This window comes from Capra hircus, chromosome 6, assembly GCF_001704415.2.
Source record: "Capra hircus breed San Clemente chromosome 6, ASM170441v1, whole genome shotgun sequence".
Classification (NCBI taxonomy): Eukaryota; Metazoa; Chordata; class Mammalia; order Artiodactyla; family Bovidae; genus Capra; species Capra hircus.
The window spans coordinates 22490565-22510630 of record NC_030813.1 but is presented as its reverse complement, the minus strand read 5'-3'; the positions used below and the strand labels follow the sequence as shown (position 1 = coordinate 22510630).

Below are 20066 nucleotides of genomic sequence, written 5' to 3'. Positions count from 1 at the left end.
ATTTTTTTTTAAGACACTGTGTCTAAGCACTGGGCATAAAGAATGTGTTTAATGAGTGCCACTGCTTTAAAAGAAATGTAGTCCTATTCCAACATTTGTATCTTTGTATCCTGCAGTTTGCCATTGTCTTCAAAACTCCAAAGTATAAAGATGTCAACATTACAAAACCAGCCTCTGTGTTCGTGCAGCTTCGGAGGAAATCTGATTTGGAAACTAGCGAACCAAAACCTTTCCTCTACTATCCTGAAATCAAAGGTAACTCGGTTATTTAAACACTTGCACTTGTTCCAACAAGATGACAGGCTGTTGAGAAAAGGTCAGGTAGTCACCTCCTTTGACCAGCCTCCTAGTAACTGGTCCTTGGGTCCATGGTACTTCTTTTTAGAGAAGAAAGAAGTAATATATGATTTTAGGGTCATAGAATTAAGTCTAGCCTTTTAAAATAATGTTATTTCCACCGAGTTTTATATGAGGTTGAGCATTTAAAATTTCTCTTTGAATCTGAGAATCTATCATTTATTGAATAACTCGGGGGTTAGGCAATTGAGATGAAAACGTAAGCCTTGCTGTATAGGAGAATCAGCCACTGGCCTCACTGAGTCACCGAAGACTCAGCCACCATGCAGTGCAGAGCTATAAAAATGGTAAGGCAGCTCTCTATTCCTCACAAAGGATGCCTCAAGGAGGAGAGAAAATAGTCTCCTTAAATTGCTATAATGCAAATTATTATTTTGGTAATTCTGAAAGTAAAACAGCCATGAAAACATAGGATAATGCCAAGAAGAGAGAACCCTAGATTCTGAAGAAGCCACAAGAAGAAAGCTTCTTCAACGTCATGAAAGTTGGGCATGTCTTTCAGTAGTTGAGTGTGCCACTGAGAAGGAAAGGGTTTCCCTGGCTTAGGAACAGTTAGTGTATGTTCAGAGAAAAGTGAGGCTAAGGTGCACCCAGATGGACTCCTGAAGGAAGGCAGGAAGGCAGGGCCAGGCTCTGGGGTGCTGTGATTGGAACCTACAGAATTGTGCTTTGAAATGGGAAAGGGGAAGGACCAGGCCAATTTAGATTTAGAATGATGCCTCTGCCTTCTCTACATAGACCCTGAAGACACTGTCTGGGCAGCAGTGAGTCAGAAGAATAATGCAAGAATCCAAGTAAGAAAGGGAGAGGTTAGTGAAGGTCTTAGTCAGTGATGATGTCAGGAGGACCCAGCTGTTGGTTGGGGTAAAAAGTGAAGGAGAAAATCAGGAGTCATTGATGGTTCTAGGAATCCTCGCCTGGGAAGATTGTGATGTGGATGAATTGATGAAGGATCAGTGGAGCAGAAGTAGATTTGGGTGGGCAAAGGCAGAGGTCAGTTTAAACCATGTTGCATTTTAGGTTCCTGTGGCAGATTCCAAATAGGCCATTCAAAAGACAGGACTGGAATCCAAGCGGGCAGAATGGGAAATTCAGCCATGAGAATCCTCTCAAAATGAGTATAACAGGCCCCACGAGTATTTGTTAACCTGGAGTCCACTGACTCCTCTGCAGGGCCATGGCAAGAAAAGTACTTTAAAACAACTGGGTTTCTTTGTAATCCTATTCTGTATTTTAATACTGAAAATTATGATCCTAAGAAGAGATCCAGGCTGCAAAAGAAGCTGTGGCACAAACAAAATTAGCAGGCCTGGACTAGGGGAAGTGAGAGTGGGGAGGGCCGAGGCACCCAGGTCCCGGCTGAGGCTGGAAGCCGCAAGGTGCAGTGCAGCAGTGCACCGGCCTGCTGACCCTGTGATAGCAGCATGTGGTGGCTGGCCTTCTAAGAGGGCTTGCTTCTCCTAGAACTCATGTTGTGGCAGGACCATTTAGAAAATGGCTCCATGCATTCTTGTTTCTTTTCTGAGCTTGTGACGCTGCCAAAGATGGGTCAGGTTCATAGTGCATTTTGTTGATGGTTTGAAGACACTGTCAGCAGAGATGACTTTTTTATCTCCACATAAAATTTCGTGTGAAGTTCCAGTGTATAAAGCTGAGCAGCTCTGTGTAAAATGAGGTGGCAAGCCCTGCCCACTTGGCTTCCCCAGGAGTGGTCACGTCTCCTCACTTCCCCGCTCTGGATTAACATCCTTCTATAAAAGTAGACACAAAACAGAAACAGGGCAAATTTTTTGGACTTTCTGAGGGGAAAAAAATAGGTTTCTCCCCTTACAACATGCTCAAATTAATGCCAATTTTTCCAGTACAGAGAATTAGTTCAATAAAGGCAACTCAGATTACCTACCCATATTGAGCCTAGAAATATTCAAAGCTGAACTTGGTTTCTAGGCTGCCTGAGTCTTTTTCCCAGTGGTATCTGTGCATGGATACAGCAGGGGCACATCAGACTATTACTCTCATTGCTACTCTATTATAGTAGGAGCTATCTTGGGTTGGGGGTCTTCTGAAAGTTCAAAACTTCACCTCTACGCGAGAAGCACTTACCTTCCAGGCTATCACTGACTAAAAACCCCATCTATACAAGTAGTATAAAAAGAACCACCTGGAAAAATAAGAGTTAATAGTTGAGCTCCACAGAGAGAATGGCCAGCACGTACTGGGATTGAGTTGTGAAATTCTGTGCGTGGTCTAAGTCACTTGAGTCGTTTTCGACTCTTTAAGACCCCATGTACTGTAGCCCGCCAGGCTCTTCTGTCCATGGAATTCTGCAGGCAAGAATACTGGAGTGGGTTGCCACGCCCTCCTCCAGGGGATCTTCCCAGCCCAGGGATTGAACCCACATCTCTTGTGTCTCCTGAATTGGCAGGTGGGTTCTTTACCACTACCACCACCTGGGAAGCCCTGTTGTGAGATTAGAACTGTTTTATTGAAGATAACAAATTACCGTAGTCTATAATACCTTCTGAATTATAAAATCCCAGGTTGAAATAATCACAGGGGGAAATAATCACACCAGACCTGTGACTGGCCCGAAAAGTAGCAGGCCATTTAGCATCAGAGTAACTGTATGGAAATGAATCCAACTGTACAACCCAAAGGATCACTGTCTTCATTTCTCAGAAGTCATTGAACATACCTTCCACTGCTCCCAGCTCCTGGAGTCACTGCCTGTCTCATTACCTCGTTTTATATTCTTCACTTATTTTTATCAATATGTAATATTATCTTACCTATTAATCTATGTGTCTGTTATTTGTACTTCTAGTAGGAAGAATGTTCTTGAGATCACAGATTTGGTCTTTCATATTTATTGCTGCATCTCAAACAATATATGTCACACAGAAGATGTTTGTTAAATATCTGAGACCTAAGCTACTAATTGACCCACTAATTTGCCATCCTTATCCAAAACACTAGTAACTTGTTGGGTGCCATCAAGCAGGACAATAGACAAAGCAGTATGTAATACTTCTCGTTGCAGAGACTCATCCAGCCCTGAACTCCGCATCCTTTATGGCCACTGACATTGTGTCTCATTAAAGTGTCATGCAGATGGTTGGGTCCAAGGAAACAATCAAAATAATCAAGAGAGGGATGGTTGGCAAGGGAAGAAGATAGTTGAGGAGCCGTTGTACAAAAGCAAAGAAAGACCAAAATGACTTCTCAGTCTGAAAAGATGGGGATTAGGAAGAAATAGGATCGTAACCTTTTAGTTACGAAAGCTATGGTCAGGGTAAATGCAGACCTCTTTCTTTACTAGCAAACTAGGACCCAGAAAGCAAGAATGAGGTACTTTTAAGGCACATGCACAGCAAAAGGTGGTAGAGGCTAAAAGTTGTACCGACACTTAGTGAGCTAAGCTGTTACCTTAAGCCATCCTTTATTACAGGAAGTGAGGATGTGTTAGAGTGTTTCCCAAAAAAGTGATGACATAATGGACTGCTCAGTAGACCTCGTATCTGATCTGCACTCTGCCCTGACCTCTACAAGTCCCTTAACATCCTAGCTTCGGCTTCCTCTTCTGTAAAGAAGAGCTTGTTTTGAGCCCTTTTAGAATAGGTTGATGTTTCATAGTACATCCCATGGTCCACCGTCAAAAACAGACCACAAGATTGAGTGAACCCAGTGTGAAAGTCCCCATGTTCAAGTCCATGGAAATTCAGACTGCAGGTTCTTTTATTTTAAGAAAGCTTGTTGTGGAGTTTCTTGTCCTTGACATCTTAATGACTGTAGGATAGTTAATATTTTTTAAATTGACTCTTAAAAATTCCCATTTTACAGTGATGTAACCAGTGACTGTCCCTGTTGAATACATAGCAAATACCAAATGATCTTTTTGCTAGAAAGCATGTCAGTGGATATTTATTTCTGAAGATGAATGTGTTGTCTGGTTTGCTCTTGTATTTCATATTACTGATGAACAAATATCTCATGTAAGATCAACAGTTTATAGGATGAGTAATAATTCTGTTAGTCATGATACAAATAAATTTTGTAAATCTGTCCAAAACCTTTTAATAAGGAAATTGTTCAAGTTTCTCCACTTTGAAGTCACCCTTTTCTAGTGGGAGCATGTTTTCGTCAAAGTTGACCCATGCTGGCTTTTGTTTTCCTGAGTCTGGACAGGATTTGTTTTTAAAAGATGATTTTTTAAGTATGCCTTGCTACCCTACTTTCCCCTGCTTCATCTTTCAACTGCCCTTAGATGTTCACGAGATAATCAGTAAACAACAGTATTCTTCCTAGCCCTGAGATGGCTGAAACAACCACAGAATTAGAAATTTTGAAGATCTTTCTGAACATAAGCAACTACCAGAACTGACCTGAAGAACCAGAAATAGGACAATTGTTAAGTATTGCGCTGCTGACTGAAAAAAAAAAGAATGCCCTATTAAACAAAACCCAAAAAGCTTCTTTCACTCCTTTGTTTCAAAAGAGAGAAGGCAGAAAAAAAAAAAAAAAAATATATATATATATATAGTGGGAAAATCAGAGAAGGTAAAGAAAGGGAAACAGAAAGAAGAAACAAGAATGCAGTGATAGACCACAAAGGCGCTTGCAGAACTCAGGGGCCATGGGGCTGGTGAGGAGCGAGAAAGAAACAGAGCAATCACACAAGGAATGAGGGGGGAAGCGCTGAAGAGCATCTAGACCTGGACACTCAGAAATCTCAGCGGGCATCACTGTATTTTAGTCAAGCAGTGGTCTTAAACTTTTTCGCCTCACGTATTTCATGAGTCACCAGAGGCGACAGGTCCCTCTCTTGTTGTCTTTCTGGATCCACCCATTTTTATTCTCGTGGTGACCACCAAGGAGCAGCTGCTGTCACTTTCTGTGCGTGCTGTCTCTGCTTTTCACCTATGCACCGGTGCCAGACTGATCTTCCTAAAACACCACCCTGTCCACAGCGTCCCCAGTTCAGAAACAGTGCATGGCTCTCCTGCCTGTAAATTAAATCCCTTAGGTTCACAGTCCAGGTGCTTGACAGTGTGGTCCCCTTCAGCCCCGATTCTCACCAATTCCTTGTAGAAAACTTCCACGTCAGCTAAACTGATGCCCTGTGTTCTCATAAGCGTGCAGCGTACATTGGTTCCTTTGTTTCTTTCTCTGTGCATCCCCTCCCCAGAGCATCTTCCCTTTGCCCCCTCCTAATAGGAGGTTGATTCTGGAAGCCTTTCCTGAATTTCCAGCTCATGGGTCCTCCCTCGAAGTCTTCCCATAAACTCCTGGAACCCTAGTTGGCACCATGAATTTAACGTACATAGTATTATCGTGTCCTCTCTGTCTTTCCCCTAAACCTTAAAATTATATTGGAGGATTCTTGACAGCAAGGACATGATGTCATACTTCTCTTTATCCACAGCACTTAGCTCACTGTAGATGCATAATAAATGTTAGCCGATTAGTAACAGTTGTTTTGTATGACCATGTGAAAATGTTGTAATGTTGTAATGTAATGCAGTAATGTTTTTCTCATTCAGTTTTTTCAATATCTTCATCTTTTTGGGGGAGTCTAGTGTCTCACTAACTTGAATGACGTGGGGCACTTAATCTATTCCAGAGAGAATTGGGTGTGTACTGTTCTGTGGTCTCTCTGAGGCTAGTTCTTGGTCTTCGTATTCATTGGAATAAATATAATGCTTCTTGAAATTTGGCATCTCTTCCTCCTTGGGTGTTTTCTGTTTCCCTTTAAGATGTTTAAAAATACCATCAGAATCAATATTCTTTCTGTGGCTAGTAGTGGAACTGAATCAATCTCTTCTCCTTTGGTTTCTCTTCCTTTAAATACAGATAAAGAAGAAGTGCAAAGGAAACGACAGAAGCTCATGCCCAATTTCTCGGACAGTTTTGGCGGTGGTAGCGGTGCTGGAGCCGGAGGCGGGGGCATGTTTGGCAGCGGTGGTGGAGGTGGGGGTGCTGGAAGTACCGGCCCAGGTATGAACCGAGGCTGTTCTTTCACATCAGAGACGGTGGATTTCCTTCTAGATTTCCTTGTCTGTGCATTGAGTATTTGTGACATTATTGAACATGATTGTTATTGTTTAGGGTCTAAGTCGTGTCCGACTCTTGTATGACCCTATGGACTGTATCCCACAAGGCTCCTCTGTCCATGGGATTCAACCCAATGGGGTTGCCATTTCCTTCTCCAGGGGATCTTCCCGACCCAGGGATTGAACCCATGTCTCCTGCGTTGGCAGGCAGATTTCTTTACTGCTGAACCACCAGGGAACTCCACTGAACATGATGTATTAACATTCATTAAACTTTCCTAGGACTTCCCTGGCAGTCCAGTGGGACTGGCCCTGCAGGAGGCATGGGTTTGACCCCTGGTCAGAGTAAAATCCTGCATGCAGTGCAGCATGGCCAAAAAAGAAAAATCTCCCAGTAAGCTTTTTTCAAAGGAACACATGTTGAATTTATAGTATGTAGATTGGTTCAGTTCAGTTCAGTTGCTGAGTCGTGTCTAACTCTTTGCGAATATGTAGATAGATAATACCAAAAACTGTAAGAAGAAAAAAAAGTCATGAAGTCAGTTATCCAAAGAATACCTCTTAACATTTTGGTATGTTACCACCTCATGTTTTTTTGAGAGGCAGAGGAGGCGGATACAGTTGTCTTGGTATTCTTTGGAAACATTGAAAAGGTTTCATTTTATATTTATGCTATACTGCGGAGAAGGCGATGGCACCCCACTCCAGTACTCTGGCCTGGAAAATCCCATGGACGGAGGAGCCTGGTAGGCTACAGTCCATGGGGTCGCAAAAAGTCAGACACGACTGAGAGACTTCCCTTTCACTTTTCACTTTCGTACATTGGAGAAGGAAATGGCAACCCACTCCAGTGTTCTTGCCTGGAGAATCCCAGAGATGGGGGAGCCTGGTGGGCTGCCATCTATGGGGTCACACAGAGTCGGACACGACTGAAGTGACTTAGCAGATAGAAAGGTTGAAAACATATAAAGTCCTGCCATTATAGATTAGCTATTTAATTTTTTTGTATATATATTATATATTTATACATTTCTCCAAGCATAGCTGTGTTCCTCATTGTATATATTATTTTAATCCATTTAGTCATATGACCTATTCATTATTCTCACATGATTGTGAATAGAGTTATGTATGCTTTTTTTCCTAACAGTTTAACATAAGCATTCTCCATGGTTATATAAATTTTACATAAGCATAATTTTTAAGCATCATTTTAATGATTCATATTTTATCAAGTGAACAAACCATAGTATAACTTACTTGAACATTGTTTCCTAATTTTTTTATATAAAATGCACTGAACTCCTCTATCCACATTGCTTTTCTTTTATTCCAGTTTATTTCTGTAAATTAAATTCTTTGAAGTAAAATTACTAAGTCACAGAGCATGACTGATGCCCACTGCCACCCCAGAGAGTTTTACCAGCTTATGCCTCCACCAAAAGGTGCAGGAGAGTGACCAGTGGGGGCGTGTTTCTGTTGAGGAGTCAGTAGATGTATTTGGGTTGGTTCAGTTTTTTCTCTCCAGAGATTAGTTCACCGTCTTCTGTGTCCACCAGTCTGAGTCTGGGTGGTAGCCCCTCACCGTTAGGCTCTCCCCACCATGCGGGAGTGGGAGGCCTCAGATATGAACTCCTGCACACTGCCCAGAGCCTGGCTTCTGGCCAGAATGGAATGTTCATGATCCCACGACCCCCTGCACGTGTTACTAACTCACAACAGGAGCAACATGTCAGGTGCACGGAAGCCTGTGCTCACCTGATGGGGGGACACTAAGGTCTGCTGAGGCTTTTTTTTTTAATTGTCATGAGGTTTCATTTGTTACATCTGCCATTTCAGGGTATGGCTTCCCCCACTATGGATTCCCCACGTATGGTGGAATTACCTTCCATCCTGGAACCACTAAATCTAATGCTGGGATGAAGCATGGTAAGTAGCACTTTTTTTTTTTTTTCCAGTCATTACTTACACAACATTATCTTGAAAAAAACTGATAAATGCAAATAAGTTAAGACAATAACTTCTTTCCCCCAAAATATTATTTCCTGTGGAGAGTAGAAATTATATTCCTGATGCTGTATTTATATTTATATATTTACTTTGTACATGGCATAAACAGGGGAAAGAAAAGAACATTAGAAAGGAGCGTAAACAGACTTACCTAAACAACAAACATAAAGTCACCAAACTTACCGATTCTCCTTGTTTATCAACTACTACACTTTTGAAGACATTTAGAATTTTATAGGGGAAAAAAAAAAGAATGTTATAGGGATGGTCTTTTCTCATCAAATGTACCCGCTAATTAGCAGTTGTTCATGTGTTCGTGCTTCACGTTGCCTGTCCATTCCCGTGTTGTTGCTGTTCATTCGCCCAGTCGTGTCAGGCTCTTTGCAACCCCATTAACTGCAGCACACCAGGCCTCCTTGTCCCTCTCCATCTCCCAAAATTTGCCCAAGTTCTGGTCGATTGCATTGGTGATGCCATCCAGCCATCGCATCCTCTGACACCCTCTTCTTCTGCCCTCAATCTTTCCCAGCATCGGGGCCTTTTCCAATGAGTTGGCTGTTTGCATCAGATGACCAAAATACTGTAGTTTCAACTTCAACATCAGTCCCTCCAACAAGTATTCAGGGTTGATTTCCCTTAAGATTGACTGGTTGATCTCCTTGCAGTCCAAGGGAATCTCAGGAGTCTTCTGCAGCATCACAGATCAAAGGCATCAATTCTTTGATGTACAATTTCAGTGTACCTATTGAAAAAAGAATACAAAAAGGTCTTCTCGTGTGTTCAACACCTGTTGAACATGTCAGATGCTTTTACATGTTTTAATCGTCTTCTTGATTCCACTGTAAAGAAAATATTAGTTTCTCCATTTTATAGAGAGAGCACATCAAGGTTCACAGATGTCCATTCACTCACTGAAGGTACCTATTTGTTAGTGGCAGAACCAGAATTTGAACCAGGTCTGCCTGTAAACCTCAGTGCTCTCAAAGTAGCTGTCAGAGAGTATAGTAGGACCTGAATGAGGATGATCAGAAACTGCACAGGATGCTCCCACAGTGAAGAATGTGAATTTAGACCACATCTTCATAATTTGCTTGAGCACGGGATGGGGAAAATAGCTGCTCTGCTTTCAAGAATTTTAAAAATGCCACTTCCTTGTAATTCCTAGAAGAGCTTTACTTCATTTTCCTCCTTTCCAAATAAACAGGATAAGATGTACATTTTTAGAAATGTAAAAACATGTTTTTTAAGCTCTTAAAGTTCTCATCACAAGAAAAGAATTTGTAACTCTATATGCTGATAGATGTTAAACTAGACTTATTGTAATGATCATTTTGCAACAGATACAAATATTGAGTCATTGTATTGTATATGTAAAATTATTACAATGTTATATGTCAATTACACCTCAATTTAAAAAAAGTTTTCTGGAAGTGACTTTAAAATAGCTTCAAACTGGGTTACTTATGACCATTTTTTAAACAATTTTTACCCATTATGATTTATTCTCTGCAATATTGTGTTAAAGGGTTCAGTGATTTGCACTCAGAAGTTATGTAGCCAAGAGGCAACCAGGTATAATACAAAGAATGGCTCTCAAGTCTTTGCACTGAAGGCTATACAAAGTTTCTTTCTTCAGGAAAATAAGAATGAAAATAAACAAACAAACAAACAAAAAAAACAAATAGCTCCCTAGGTCCCACAATTTCAATAGAAAATAACATCAACAGTTAGTGAAATTGTAGGTGTTAACATATCCTGGAAAACAGATCATTTGAAAAGGAATTTTAAATTAACTTTTTCTTTTCCCTTTGCAGTAAACCTGCCTCTACCTTTGGCTGACCTTTGCTGAAACAGTGAATTATAACTGAATAGATCTTACTGAGAAAAGGCTGATTTTTTTTTTTTTTTTTTTTGGCTTTTATCTTAGGAACCATAGACACCCCATCTAAAAATGACCCTGAAAGTTGTGGCAAGAGTGACGACAGAGAGGTTGTAAATCTCTCCGAGCAAGTAACAGAAACCACAGAACGAGATGGAGCATCCTGCACGGGGGGCACTGCCGCTAACCTGACGTGCTCGGTGGGAGTAAGAGAAGAGAACTGCAGCTTCCAGGGTGAGCGAGCTCGTGCAGGACGGAGGACCGCGTGGCACTGGCTGGCGAGGGCTGAGTCAGGTCTGGGTGGAGAACCTGTTTCCAGAAGACAGGTTTATCTTCTGTCGACCTGAAGACTAAAGATGACACGTCCACATCTGGTTCTGGGTGCTCTCCGGAGCCCTGTATGCCTTTCGAAAAGCCCGCCGGGTCACTTTATTCACTCTGGGGTTTCCATTTGCCCAGTGTTATCTCTGGCAATAAAGTACAGACATTTACATATGCTTCTACCGTCATGTCATGCAGTTTTAGGGTATCAGGAGAGATAATCTAGATCTTTTCCACCGCAGACAATAGAGAGCAGTTTGCCTAATTTTGACAGTCTCCCTTCTCTGCCTGTAGCTTGACTTGTCACACTGAGGTGGAACTGCCTGAAAATAGGAACTTTTCCCTTTATGCTACTGCCTTCTTTGGAGAATTAGGATTAGGAGGGACAGTGCCTATTTGGAACCAGTACCCATTAGGATATGAGTCACAAGTCTAGGTCATCCCAGATTATGCTTGGAAGACTTTTTCTGTAACAGAAAGATAGTGAATAAGTAGAATTGGGGGCTAATAGGGTTTCTGCTGCATATTCTTTTTTTCTTAAATGTACACACCATGCTTAGCTAGGGGGCCATAATAAACAGGCCACACACAGGATTTGGCCTGCAAGCCACAAGTTTCCTCCCACTGACCTTCAGGAAGCAAAGTTTACAAGAACACCAGTGGCTGTAAAGCAACTATACCCCAATAAAAATTAATAAAACAAAGTCACAGACGATAAAAATAAAGACCTAACACACAAACACCAGTGGCTCAGAGAGAGTCTGTCTGTCTGTGGCAGAGACTGGTTTTTGACACTTCCTGCCCAACAAGAGAGTCATTTAAGATTCCAGTGAAGGATTATTTCCCCAAGAGATTGATTCTTTACAATCGTGGCAAAATCCAGTGAGCATTATTTGGAGATTGATTATTCCCCTTAAAATAACAGACATTTCTGAATTTCTTTTCCCCAAAAAAATTGTAGACAGATTTTTTTTGAGATCAACCTCTATATTTGTCAGTGAGCCAACATCCACTTGTGCTTTTTGCAGTGAACGCAATCCAAAAGCACTGAAAGGTGTGTGTGTGCACGTGCTCGCTCAGTCGCATCCGACTCTTTGCAACCCCATAGACTGTAGCCTGCCAGGCTCCTCTGCTCATGGGATTCTCCAGGAAAAAGTAGTGGAGTGGATAGCCATTTCCACTGCCAGGGAATCTTCCCGGCCAAGGGATTGAACTTGTGTCTCCTGGGTTGGCAGGTGGATTCTACCACTCGGACTACCAGGGAAGCCCCTGAAAGGAGCATTTTCCACTAAATCAATGTGTCTCAGGGTCTCAGAATGCTGATGCTGACAGTGTTGGCCTCAAGCATGCCATTCCTGTAGAGCAAGTACAGGAAACTCAACTGTGACTGTGACCATTGCTTTGCAGATAACCTCTTTCTGGAGAAGGCTATGCAGCTGGCCAAGCAGCACGCCAATGCCCTCTTTGACTATGCAGTGACGGGAGACGTGAAGATGCTGCTGGCCGTCCAGCGCCATCTCACTGCCGTGCAGGATGAGAACGGGGACAGGTAAGTCAGGACTTTTGTAAACAAGGTGTTTTAAAGGGACAGAGAGAAAAGAATTGTGTGCATGCTGGCTAGAGGTGAGACAAATTGATTGAAGTCACTGAATCCTGCTGCTGAAGCATCCCCTCAAGAAAAAGAATGCACCAGTAAGGCTGTGGTGTGATCTGCTTCTCTATCCTGTGGTTCCCACCTGTTGAGTTCTAAAATAGCTGGTTACTCATCCAAGAGTACAGCACTCTGGGTTAGAAAACTAAGATGTGGGTGGCAAATGGTACTTTTTGAAAAGCCCTGCTTCATTTGTTGGAATAAGATTTAGAATAATATCTAATAAACATTTCGTTTATTGGAATATTTTTGTTTATTGGAATAATGTAATAAAGTTTGGTCTTACCACATGTCTAAAGTGCTTATTATCCCCACTGCATACCTGTGGTAACAGTAATCTCAAGGAAAAGCCCAACAGAGACCAGCACAAGAGCAACAATGACAAAATGATTGAGAGGCCATCGTCGTTCTCTCCTGGTGGGCAGCTCCTTCTCTGCTGCCTGTGTTAATGGCCACCAGTCTGTGACTGGACCAGACTCTTCTGCTCTCACCCACGTGGTGTGGGAGTCCGCCATTCCACAACCGTGCTTCCCCCTTCTGGTGTCGCAGGGCTCATAAGCGCAGGGACACCTGGCTTTTTTCTAAAACAGTTCTCCTCATCCTTTCACTGAGACTTCTAAAATAATCTCAAAAGCCTATAAAAATAGCACGCAACAGCAGCTCTCAAGTCCAAGTCCAGTGGTTTGCTCAAAACCTTCCCCAAAATAGCATCAACAGTGAGAAATCCTTCTCTCTGGAAGAGCTCTTGGGTGCTGTGTTAAACCTAGTTTAAACACTGAAGCAAATGCTTTAGGAAAGTGCCAACCTCAGGGTTTCAAAGAGAGACCTTTGTTCTCATTCCTTGCAGTGTAACCAAGGATGTGGTGTAACCACTGGCCTTGTTATACAGTATGGGAGGAACCAGCACAGCCGTCGCTGTGTAATGTCATCAACAGCAGAACGTGTCTTACAGGGTTAAATAATCCAGTTAGCATTCAGTAGCATATAACCACAAGAGAAAGCAGTTAACCAGGACAGGACAGCAGTACTTCAGATGACATTCTTAGGGACCAGCTGATGAGCCTAAGAAAGGTGAGCGCATGTTAAGTTAGAAAGGGACCGCGGGTGTCCGAAGGGAGGACTGTGCAAAGGGATACAGGCACACGCGTTCAAGTGGGGGCATTGAGGCGAAGGTATGAACGGATGTGAGGACCTGGAAGTATGTGGAGAGGCTGGGGACGGAGCCTTCCCTGCCCAGGCAGGAAGTGAATCTTTAGAGCCCCCTCCCAGGTCCCCAAACACTCTCATGCAAGCACGCCCTCCCTCCAGACTCCCCGCAGCTGGAAGCCAGACAGGTGAGACTGGGGAGGCCAAGGAAGAGTCCTCATAAGAGTGCAGACAGGAATAGTGTTGAGCCTTCACAGCTCAGGTCCCTTGTTTTCACTGAGCTTTCTGTATTCGGCTATTAATCTGAATCCTTGTGGCCATTAGTCATCACAGAAAATACAATGAAAAAAAAAATTCTGGTACTGGGGAAATTCCCATAAGGGTGTGAAAATTTATGGGGGAGGGGGAATGTACTTCTGCTATGAAATGCTGAGCTACACATGGAAATTTTTAGGCAGTTTTTGAAGTACGACCTTTTTCTTGGTATACATACATCACGTCTGCATCAGACTTCAGGACCTTTTCATCGGTGTTCTTTCAGTCCTAAGTTTCAAGAGACAGTACTGAAACCCTGAGATAATTCATTTAAAAATCTCTCTCAAATAATGATGCCACTATGTCAGTGTTAATCCCACGTAATACACACTTGCTATTGCCAAGAAAGTGGCCTGAGGAAAATGACCCCTGCCATGTTTAGAGAGAATGCAGCCTGTGCTCAAATCCCGTGTGTGCTGCCACCACGGGATCCTCTGGGTGTGTGCTGCACCGGGATCTGTCCATACCTCAGAGGGTTCATCATCCGGGATGTTCACCACCACCCCACAGAGCAGCGCACACGTGCCCCTGAAGCAGGAGACCTTAAGGAACTGAGGGATGGCTTTGGAGCAAGACAGTCATGGACGTGATATATGACCTGGATTGAGTTCTCTTATACCCATAAGTCTCAGTTTCATCACCAAAATTACCTACCTTGTAAGACTATGATTAATATGATGATGTATGTCAAATGCTTAGTGTAGTCTGGTATTAAAAGCTCTAAACAAACTAGCCATTTTTTATTCTTGTGTCATTTCCAATTAATTTTAATAGTAATTTTTTTTAACAAACAAATTTTGTTTCTAGGAGTGATGCTTGGCACCTGCCAATATTTTCAGCCTCATTACTGTAAGCCCTCAGTTTGTTCGGTCATCCTTATTTTAGTGTCTAAATTGTGTGCCAGGGCTGTAAGACTGACCGAGAGAGAACCAGCCTCCAAGAGGCTCAGAAGACAGAGAGAGGGGACGTACAGAAAACTGTAGTTGCTCAACCAAGCAGAAAACTTGAGCGGGGGACAGCTTGCTCTGCCTTGGAAACTGAGAAAGTCTTCTCCAAGGATGTGAGTTTTGGACTGGCGCATGAAGGATAAAGAGGCACTGTTGAGGCAGACAAGAGGAGCAAAACCATTCCAGGCAGAGGAGAGAATTCAGGGGAGAAATTCAATCACATTGTTCCTCTGGAGGTTTCCTTCAAGGCCTCTTCCTATAGTTACGAGTCTAACTCCACTCTCCCCTCTTGGGATCTAGGAAGTTCTTCAAGAGCCACCACTTTGTATTTTGGAAGAGGGGGCAGTGCTAGGTGAGATAACTACATTTTTCTGAACAAATCCTAGTTCAGGCATTTAACTCATCATCTGTGTGTCTGGGTAAGTCAGGGAAAAGTTAGAGAAGAAAATGCCCTGAAACCATAGCACAGAGGCAGGGCTAGGATTTGATCTTGGAGACTTCTCTGCCTCAAAGTCCAGGCTTCTTTACACATCAAGGAGTCCGAACTGAGCCCCCAGAGACCAGGCAGGCTCTGTAAGTGAGCAGGCAGTAACACACCCACCTCGGGTTCAGGATGTTTCATAGATTCCAGACATTTGCGCGCCAAAGGAAACTAGGTAGGAGAGCCAAATTCAGTTTACAAATCTAATCCTATCATGAGAACCTGTTTTCTTTTTTTTTCCATTAACACTTTAGCTGATTATTGCCACTATATTTTTATTCCAGTGTCTTACACTTGGCAATCATCCACCTTCATAATCAGCTTGTGAGAGATCTGCTGGAAGTCACATCTGGCTTGATTTCTGATGAAATTATCAACATGAGAAATGATCTCTACCAGGTAAGCAGAAATATCTAGGAGATGAATGAAGAAAAAGCCATGGTGTGTACCTATGCTTGTGTGTATATTAATGGTAACATATAATGTGAACAGTAGCAAAAATAAAACAGTGTGTGTAATAGCAAAAAGCCCATTACATAGGAATGTTCTTTTATGAATGAGGACCCTTTGATCTATGGGTATAATAGCAGTCACCCCACAGTGAAATTCAGCATCCTGCCGAGAGACTGCAAACTTGAAGCTTCAGAAACTTGCCAAAGCAGACAGTCTACTGCAGGATAAATACATCACCCGTGTCAAGAAAAAATAGAATTGCAAAAAGTTTTCAGTTTGAAAGGCCAGTGATTTACAAGAAGTCTGAAGTGTGCTGAACAGGTTGACAGCATCTAGATTAAATGGTTGTCGAATGAAGGGGTGCTGAGTCAAGAATAAAGAAAACTAAAAAGGTTGCTTGAGAGGGAACAAGTGTCTTTCAAAAAACAGAAAATTCAAAATACAAAATAATAATAATAACGTTCAAGGTGAAGTAAACAGGGAACACTAAAGAGATTTGCCCAAATCAGATTCACACAGAAATTAGGTAGACTTAAAAGCAGGCTGAGGAACTCTTGTTACAGAGGTCGTCAAGTATCTCAGAGAGTAGAGCTGACTGGAGACCCAGTGAGGCTGCCTGGTGGGTACACGCAGATTTCAGGTGAGGGAAGGAGACTGCGGGTGTCAGAAGCAAAGCTGGGATGCTGGTGTAGGGAGCCGGCAGACCCCGGCCAGCCTCCCAGGCCAAGGGGCCACTCTGGGAGGAGGTGAATGGGGTCTGCGCCCTCCCTCTCCCCCTGGTGCTCTCCCTTCCCGCTGCCTTTCCCCGGCCCCACCAGCCTTCTCTACAGCCTCCTGGTCTTGTGCCCTTCTCAGATTTTCTGTTTTCTCCTTCCCTTCAAGACTCAAAATGACTTCCCAGTCCTCCTGGGCCTCCATGGCATGCCCAGATGCCTGACTCAAGCCTACCCCTCCCTCTAAAAATACAGACACCCACCATGTACAGTTATTTATACAGTAAAGGTGCTTGTTCCAGTTCTTAATTTTTAAAGCAGTGATGTGAGTCGTTTTGTAAAAGCAGTAGCACTGAAATGTTTACATGTAGCTCCCAGTAGATCTTTATCTGTGAATAGAGGGATCAGGTTGATCTGTGTCTCCTGGTAAGGGAAAGTAAGTTTCCCATTGGATATTAAGGCATTAGGCCACGTCTTTGGCTGTCATGCTTAAGATCGAAGGGAAAATGAAGCTGGGGAATTCTTCACTGACTCATAACTAGGAATGAGGTCTAATTTTAGGTATGTATTTAAAGGATAGCTTCTTCACATTTTCATACCAGTTTGGGTGTTGCTGGTATTTGGAAAGTCACTTGGCCCATAAAGCTTGAGTCTCTCAGGCTTTAGGACCGCCTCTTCCTTTCACCGTCACAAGTATACAGATATAACTGGAAACGGGACCTTGTACTTCTCAGTCCCCCTTTCAAAGAGTGCTTAAGTTCAGTGCCTGTATGTCAGATTCAAGGAATTGTTTTTCTGTTTATAAATAGGACCTGCAAAGGACACTGCACAACAGGCTTAGTAGTTATGATTTATTATGTGCCAAACTCCTCACTGTATCATTCGGGTACACCTATTGAGACTCTCCACTGTGCTGGGGACAGAACTCTGAAACCACCCCCTTTGATGCTTCCATGCCTTCTGATGTGGGGACTCTTGGGGGCATGCAGGTTCACTTCCTGCACCCGTTTACCATCATTTTCATTAATGGGCAATGATTTGGGACCCCCTGGCTGGCCTTTAAGGTGTCAAACACACACCCAGTGGTGACTTTTATTTGGGAACTAGAAACCCACTAATATTTAAACTTTCATTTTTCTGTTGTAAAAGTTCTCTGTTAGCTATTCTTGATGGGAAATTATACAGTTCCCTAAATAATTTGGATTATTTGGCAATTGTCTGAAACATGCTCCCAAAATACCTTTCACTAATCTTAGTACATTTCTGTGGCCATCTGTCGTGACCAAATCTCTCTTCCACCCACCCTCTAGAGAAAGCTGCACTCAAAATAATATAAGTACATAGGGTTAAGATTTTTCTGAAAATATTTCTGAAATCTTTTCCTTTTAAACTATTTTCTCCCATTCCTCTGCTTGCAACATAAACAACCACTCTAGCTTGATACCAATTTTATTTGCATATGTTTCCTATAAAACCTGAGTGTGGGGTTTGTGCATGTATTTTTTGTTTTTAATTATCATATATATGTTTGCAGTTTTTAAAATAGTATGTAAGGATATGCATTAGAGAATCAAAGTTACCGGGCCTAGCAGCATACAAGTTCTCAGTCCCACTCCCAAATATAAGTATTTCCCTAGGTATTTGCTACCTTAACATATATACTTTAAAGTAGACAGATATTTTAATATACCTTTTCAAAATTTATTTTTAATTGGAGGGTAATTGCTTTACAATGTTGTGTTGGTTTCTCATGTATAAGAGCATGAGTCATCCGTAAGTATACGTGTGGCCCCTCCCGCCCAGCCTTCTACATTGTCAGAGCACCAGGCGGAGCTCCGTTACACCACAGCTTCCCAGTAGCCATGGTTTACACATGGTGGTATGTGTGTTTCAGTGCTGCTCTATTCGTCCCACCCTTTCCTTTCCCTGCCGTGTCCACAACTCTGCTCTCTGTTTGGGTCTCTATTCCTGCCCTGCAAAGAGCTTCATCGTTACCATTGTTCTGGATTGCACATGGATGCATTAATATACAATATTTGTTTTTCTCTTTCTGATTTCACTCTGTACAACAGGCTCTAGGTTCATCCGTCTCACTAGAACTGACTCAAATGTGTTCCTTTTTATGGCTGAGTAATAGTCCATTGTATATATGTACCACAACTTCTTTACTCATTCATCTGTTGCTGGACATCTAGGCTGTTTCCGTGTCCTAGCTATTGTAAATAGTGCTGCAGTGAACATTGGAGTACGTGTGTCTCCATAGTGACTGTATCAGTTACATTCCCCCAACAGTGCAGGAATGTTCCCTTTTCTCCACACCCTCTCCAGCACTTACTGTTTGTAGATTTTTTTGGAGTACATGTGTCTCCGTAGTGGCTGTATCAGTTACATTCCCCCAACAGTGCAGGAATGTTCCCTTTTCTCCACACCCTCTCCAGCACTTATTGTTTGTAGATTTTTTGATGATGGCCATTCTGACCAGTATGAGGCAGTACCTCATTGTAGTTTTGATTTGCTTGTGATGTTGAGCATCTTTTCATGTTTGTTAGCCATCTGTCTGTCTTCTTTGGAGAAATGTCTGTTTGGGTCTTTTGCCCGTTTTTTGATTGGGTTGTTTTTCTGGTATTGAGCTGTATGAGCTGCTTGCGTATTTTGAAGACTAGTCCTTTGTCAGTTGTTTCATTTGCAATTAGTTTCTCCCATTCTGAGGGTTGTCTTTTCATCTTATTTATAGTTTCCTTTGCTGTGCAAAAGCTTTTAAGTTTAATTAGGTCCCACTTGTTTATTTTTGTTTTTATTTCCAGTATTCTGGGAGGTGGGTCAAAGAGGATCTTGCTGTGATTTATGTCAAAATGTTTGGCCTGTGTTTTCCTCTAAGAATTTAATAGTTTCTGGCCTTACATTTGAGTTTGTTTTTGTGTATGGTGTTAGGAAAGTCTATTCTTACATGCAAACCATGGTGTATTATACATACTGCTTCTGCTTTGCAAAAAACTTCCTTAAATTTTTAATTTTAGATTCATAGGTGGTTGCAAAAAATGTACGAGGCGGTTGCATGTACCCTTGCCTGGTTTCCCCAGTGATAACATCTTGTATAACTCTAGTCCAGTATCAAGGCCAGGAAATTGATATAATCCACAGATCTCACTTGGGTTTTGCCAGTTTTACTTGCTCTCGGGTGTGTGTTCATACAGTTCTTCGTGCATGTATTTTTAAGTTGCATGGGTGGCTTTGTCCTACGTGTCACGATCTCTCTGCCTTCACTGTTTGTGGAATTTATCCATGCACCTCTGTATACAACTAGCTCATTGCTTCCGCCCCTGAAGAGGAGCCTGTTGTGTACATCTTCTATCTATTCTGTACCTGTTTCCCAACAGTTGACACTTAGCCAGCCTCTCACTTCCTACCTCCAGACGGTACTTCAGTGAAGAGTCTCACTCACATGCCCTTGTGGATTTGTGTCCCTCAGGCAGGAATTGGGTTGCTGGGGTAATTGTTTACTTGGCTCTGCAAAATGTCTGCCTAAGTCCATGTGCCAGCAAGCATGGTATTAAAAGTTCCTAGATTCCTACATTGTATAATTACTTAAGATATAATCCTGGGGTTTAGGATCTAAAATATCATAGAAAACCTTCCATAGGACCATAGAGAGAACAAAAAAAAAAAAAAACAACTTACCATTAGTAAAAATAAAAAAAGTTTATTAAGAGATTTTGTATGATATGAAAATTATATTAAAACTA

The 20066-nt window shown here is 42.2% G+C and overlaps 1 protein-coding gene across 2 annotated transcripts in view; it reads left to right on the top strand.

Annotated features, from left to right (window-relative positions):
- The window catches only part of NFKB1 (nuclear factor kappa B subunit 1), a 125552-nt gene that overhangs the window by 94032 nt on the left and 11454 nt on the right, over positions 1-20066 (top strand). For both annotated transcript variants that reach the window (XM_018049265.1, XM_018049264.1), the window contains exons 11-16: positions 117-255; positions 6208-6351; positions 8247-8336; positions 10345-10530; positions 12025-12166; positions 15442-15556. In XM_018049265.1, coding sequence (XP_017904754.1) covers positions 117-255; positions 6208-6351; positions 8247-8336; positions 10345-10530; positions 12025-12166; positions 15442-15556 — 816 coding nt within the window. The remainder of the gene's footprint in view (positions 1-116; positions 256-6207; positions 6352-8246; positions 8337-10344; positions 10531-12024; positions 12167-15441; positions 15557-20066) is intronic.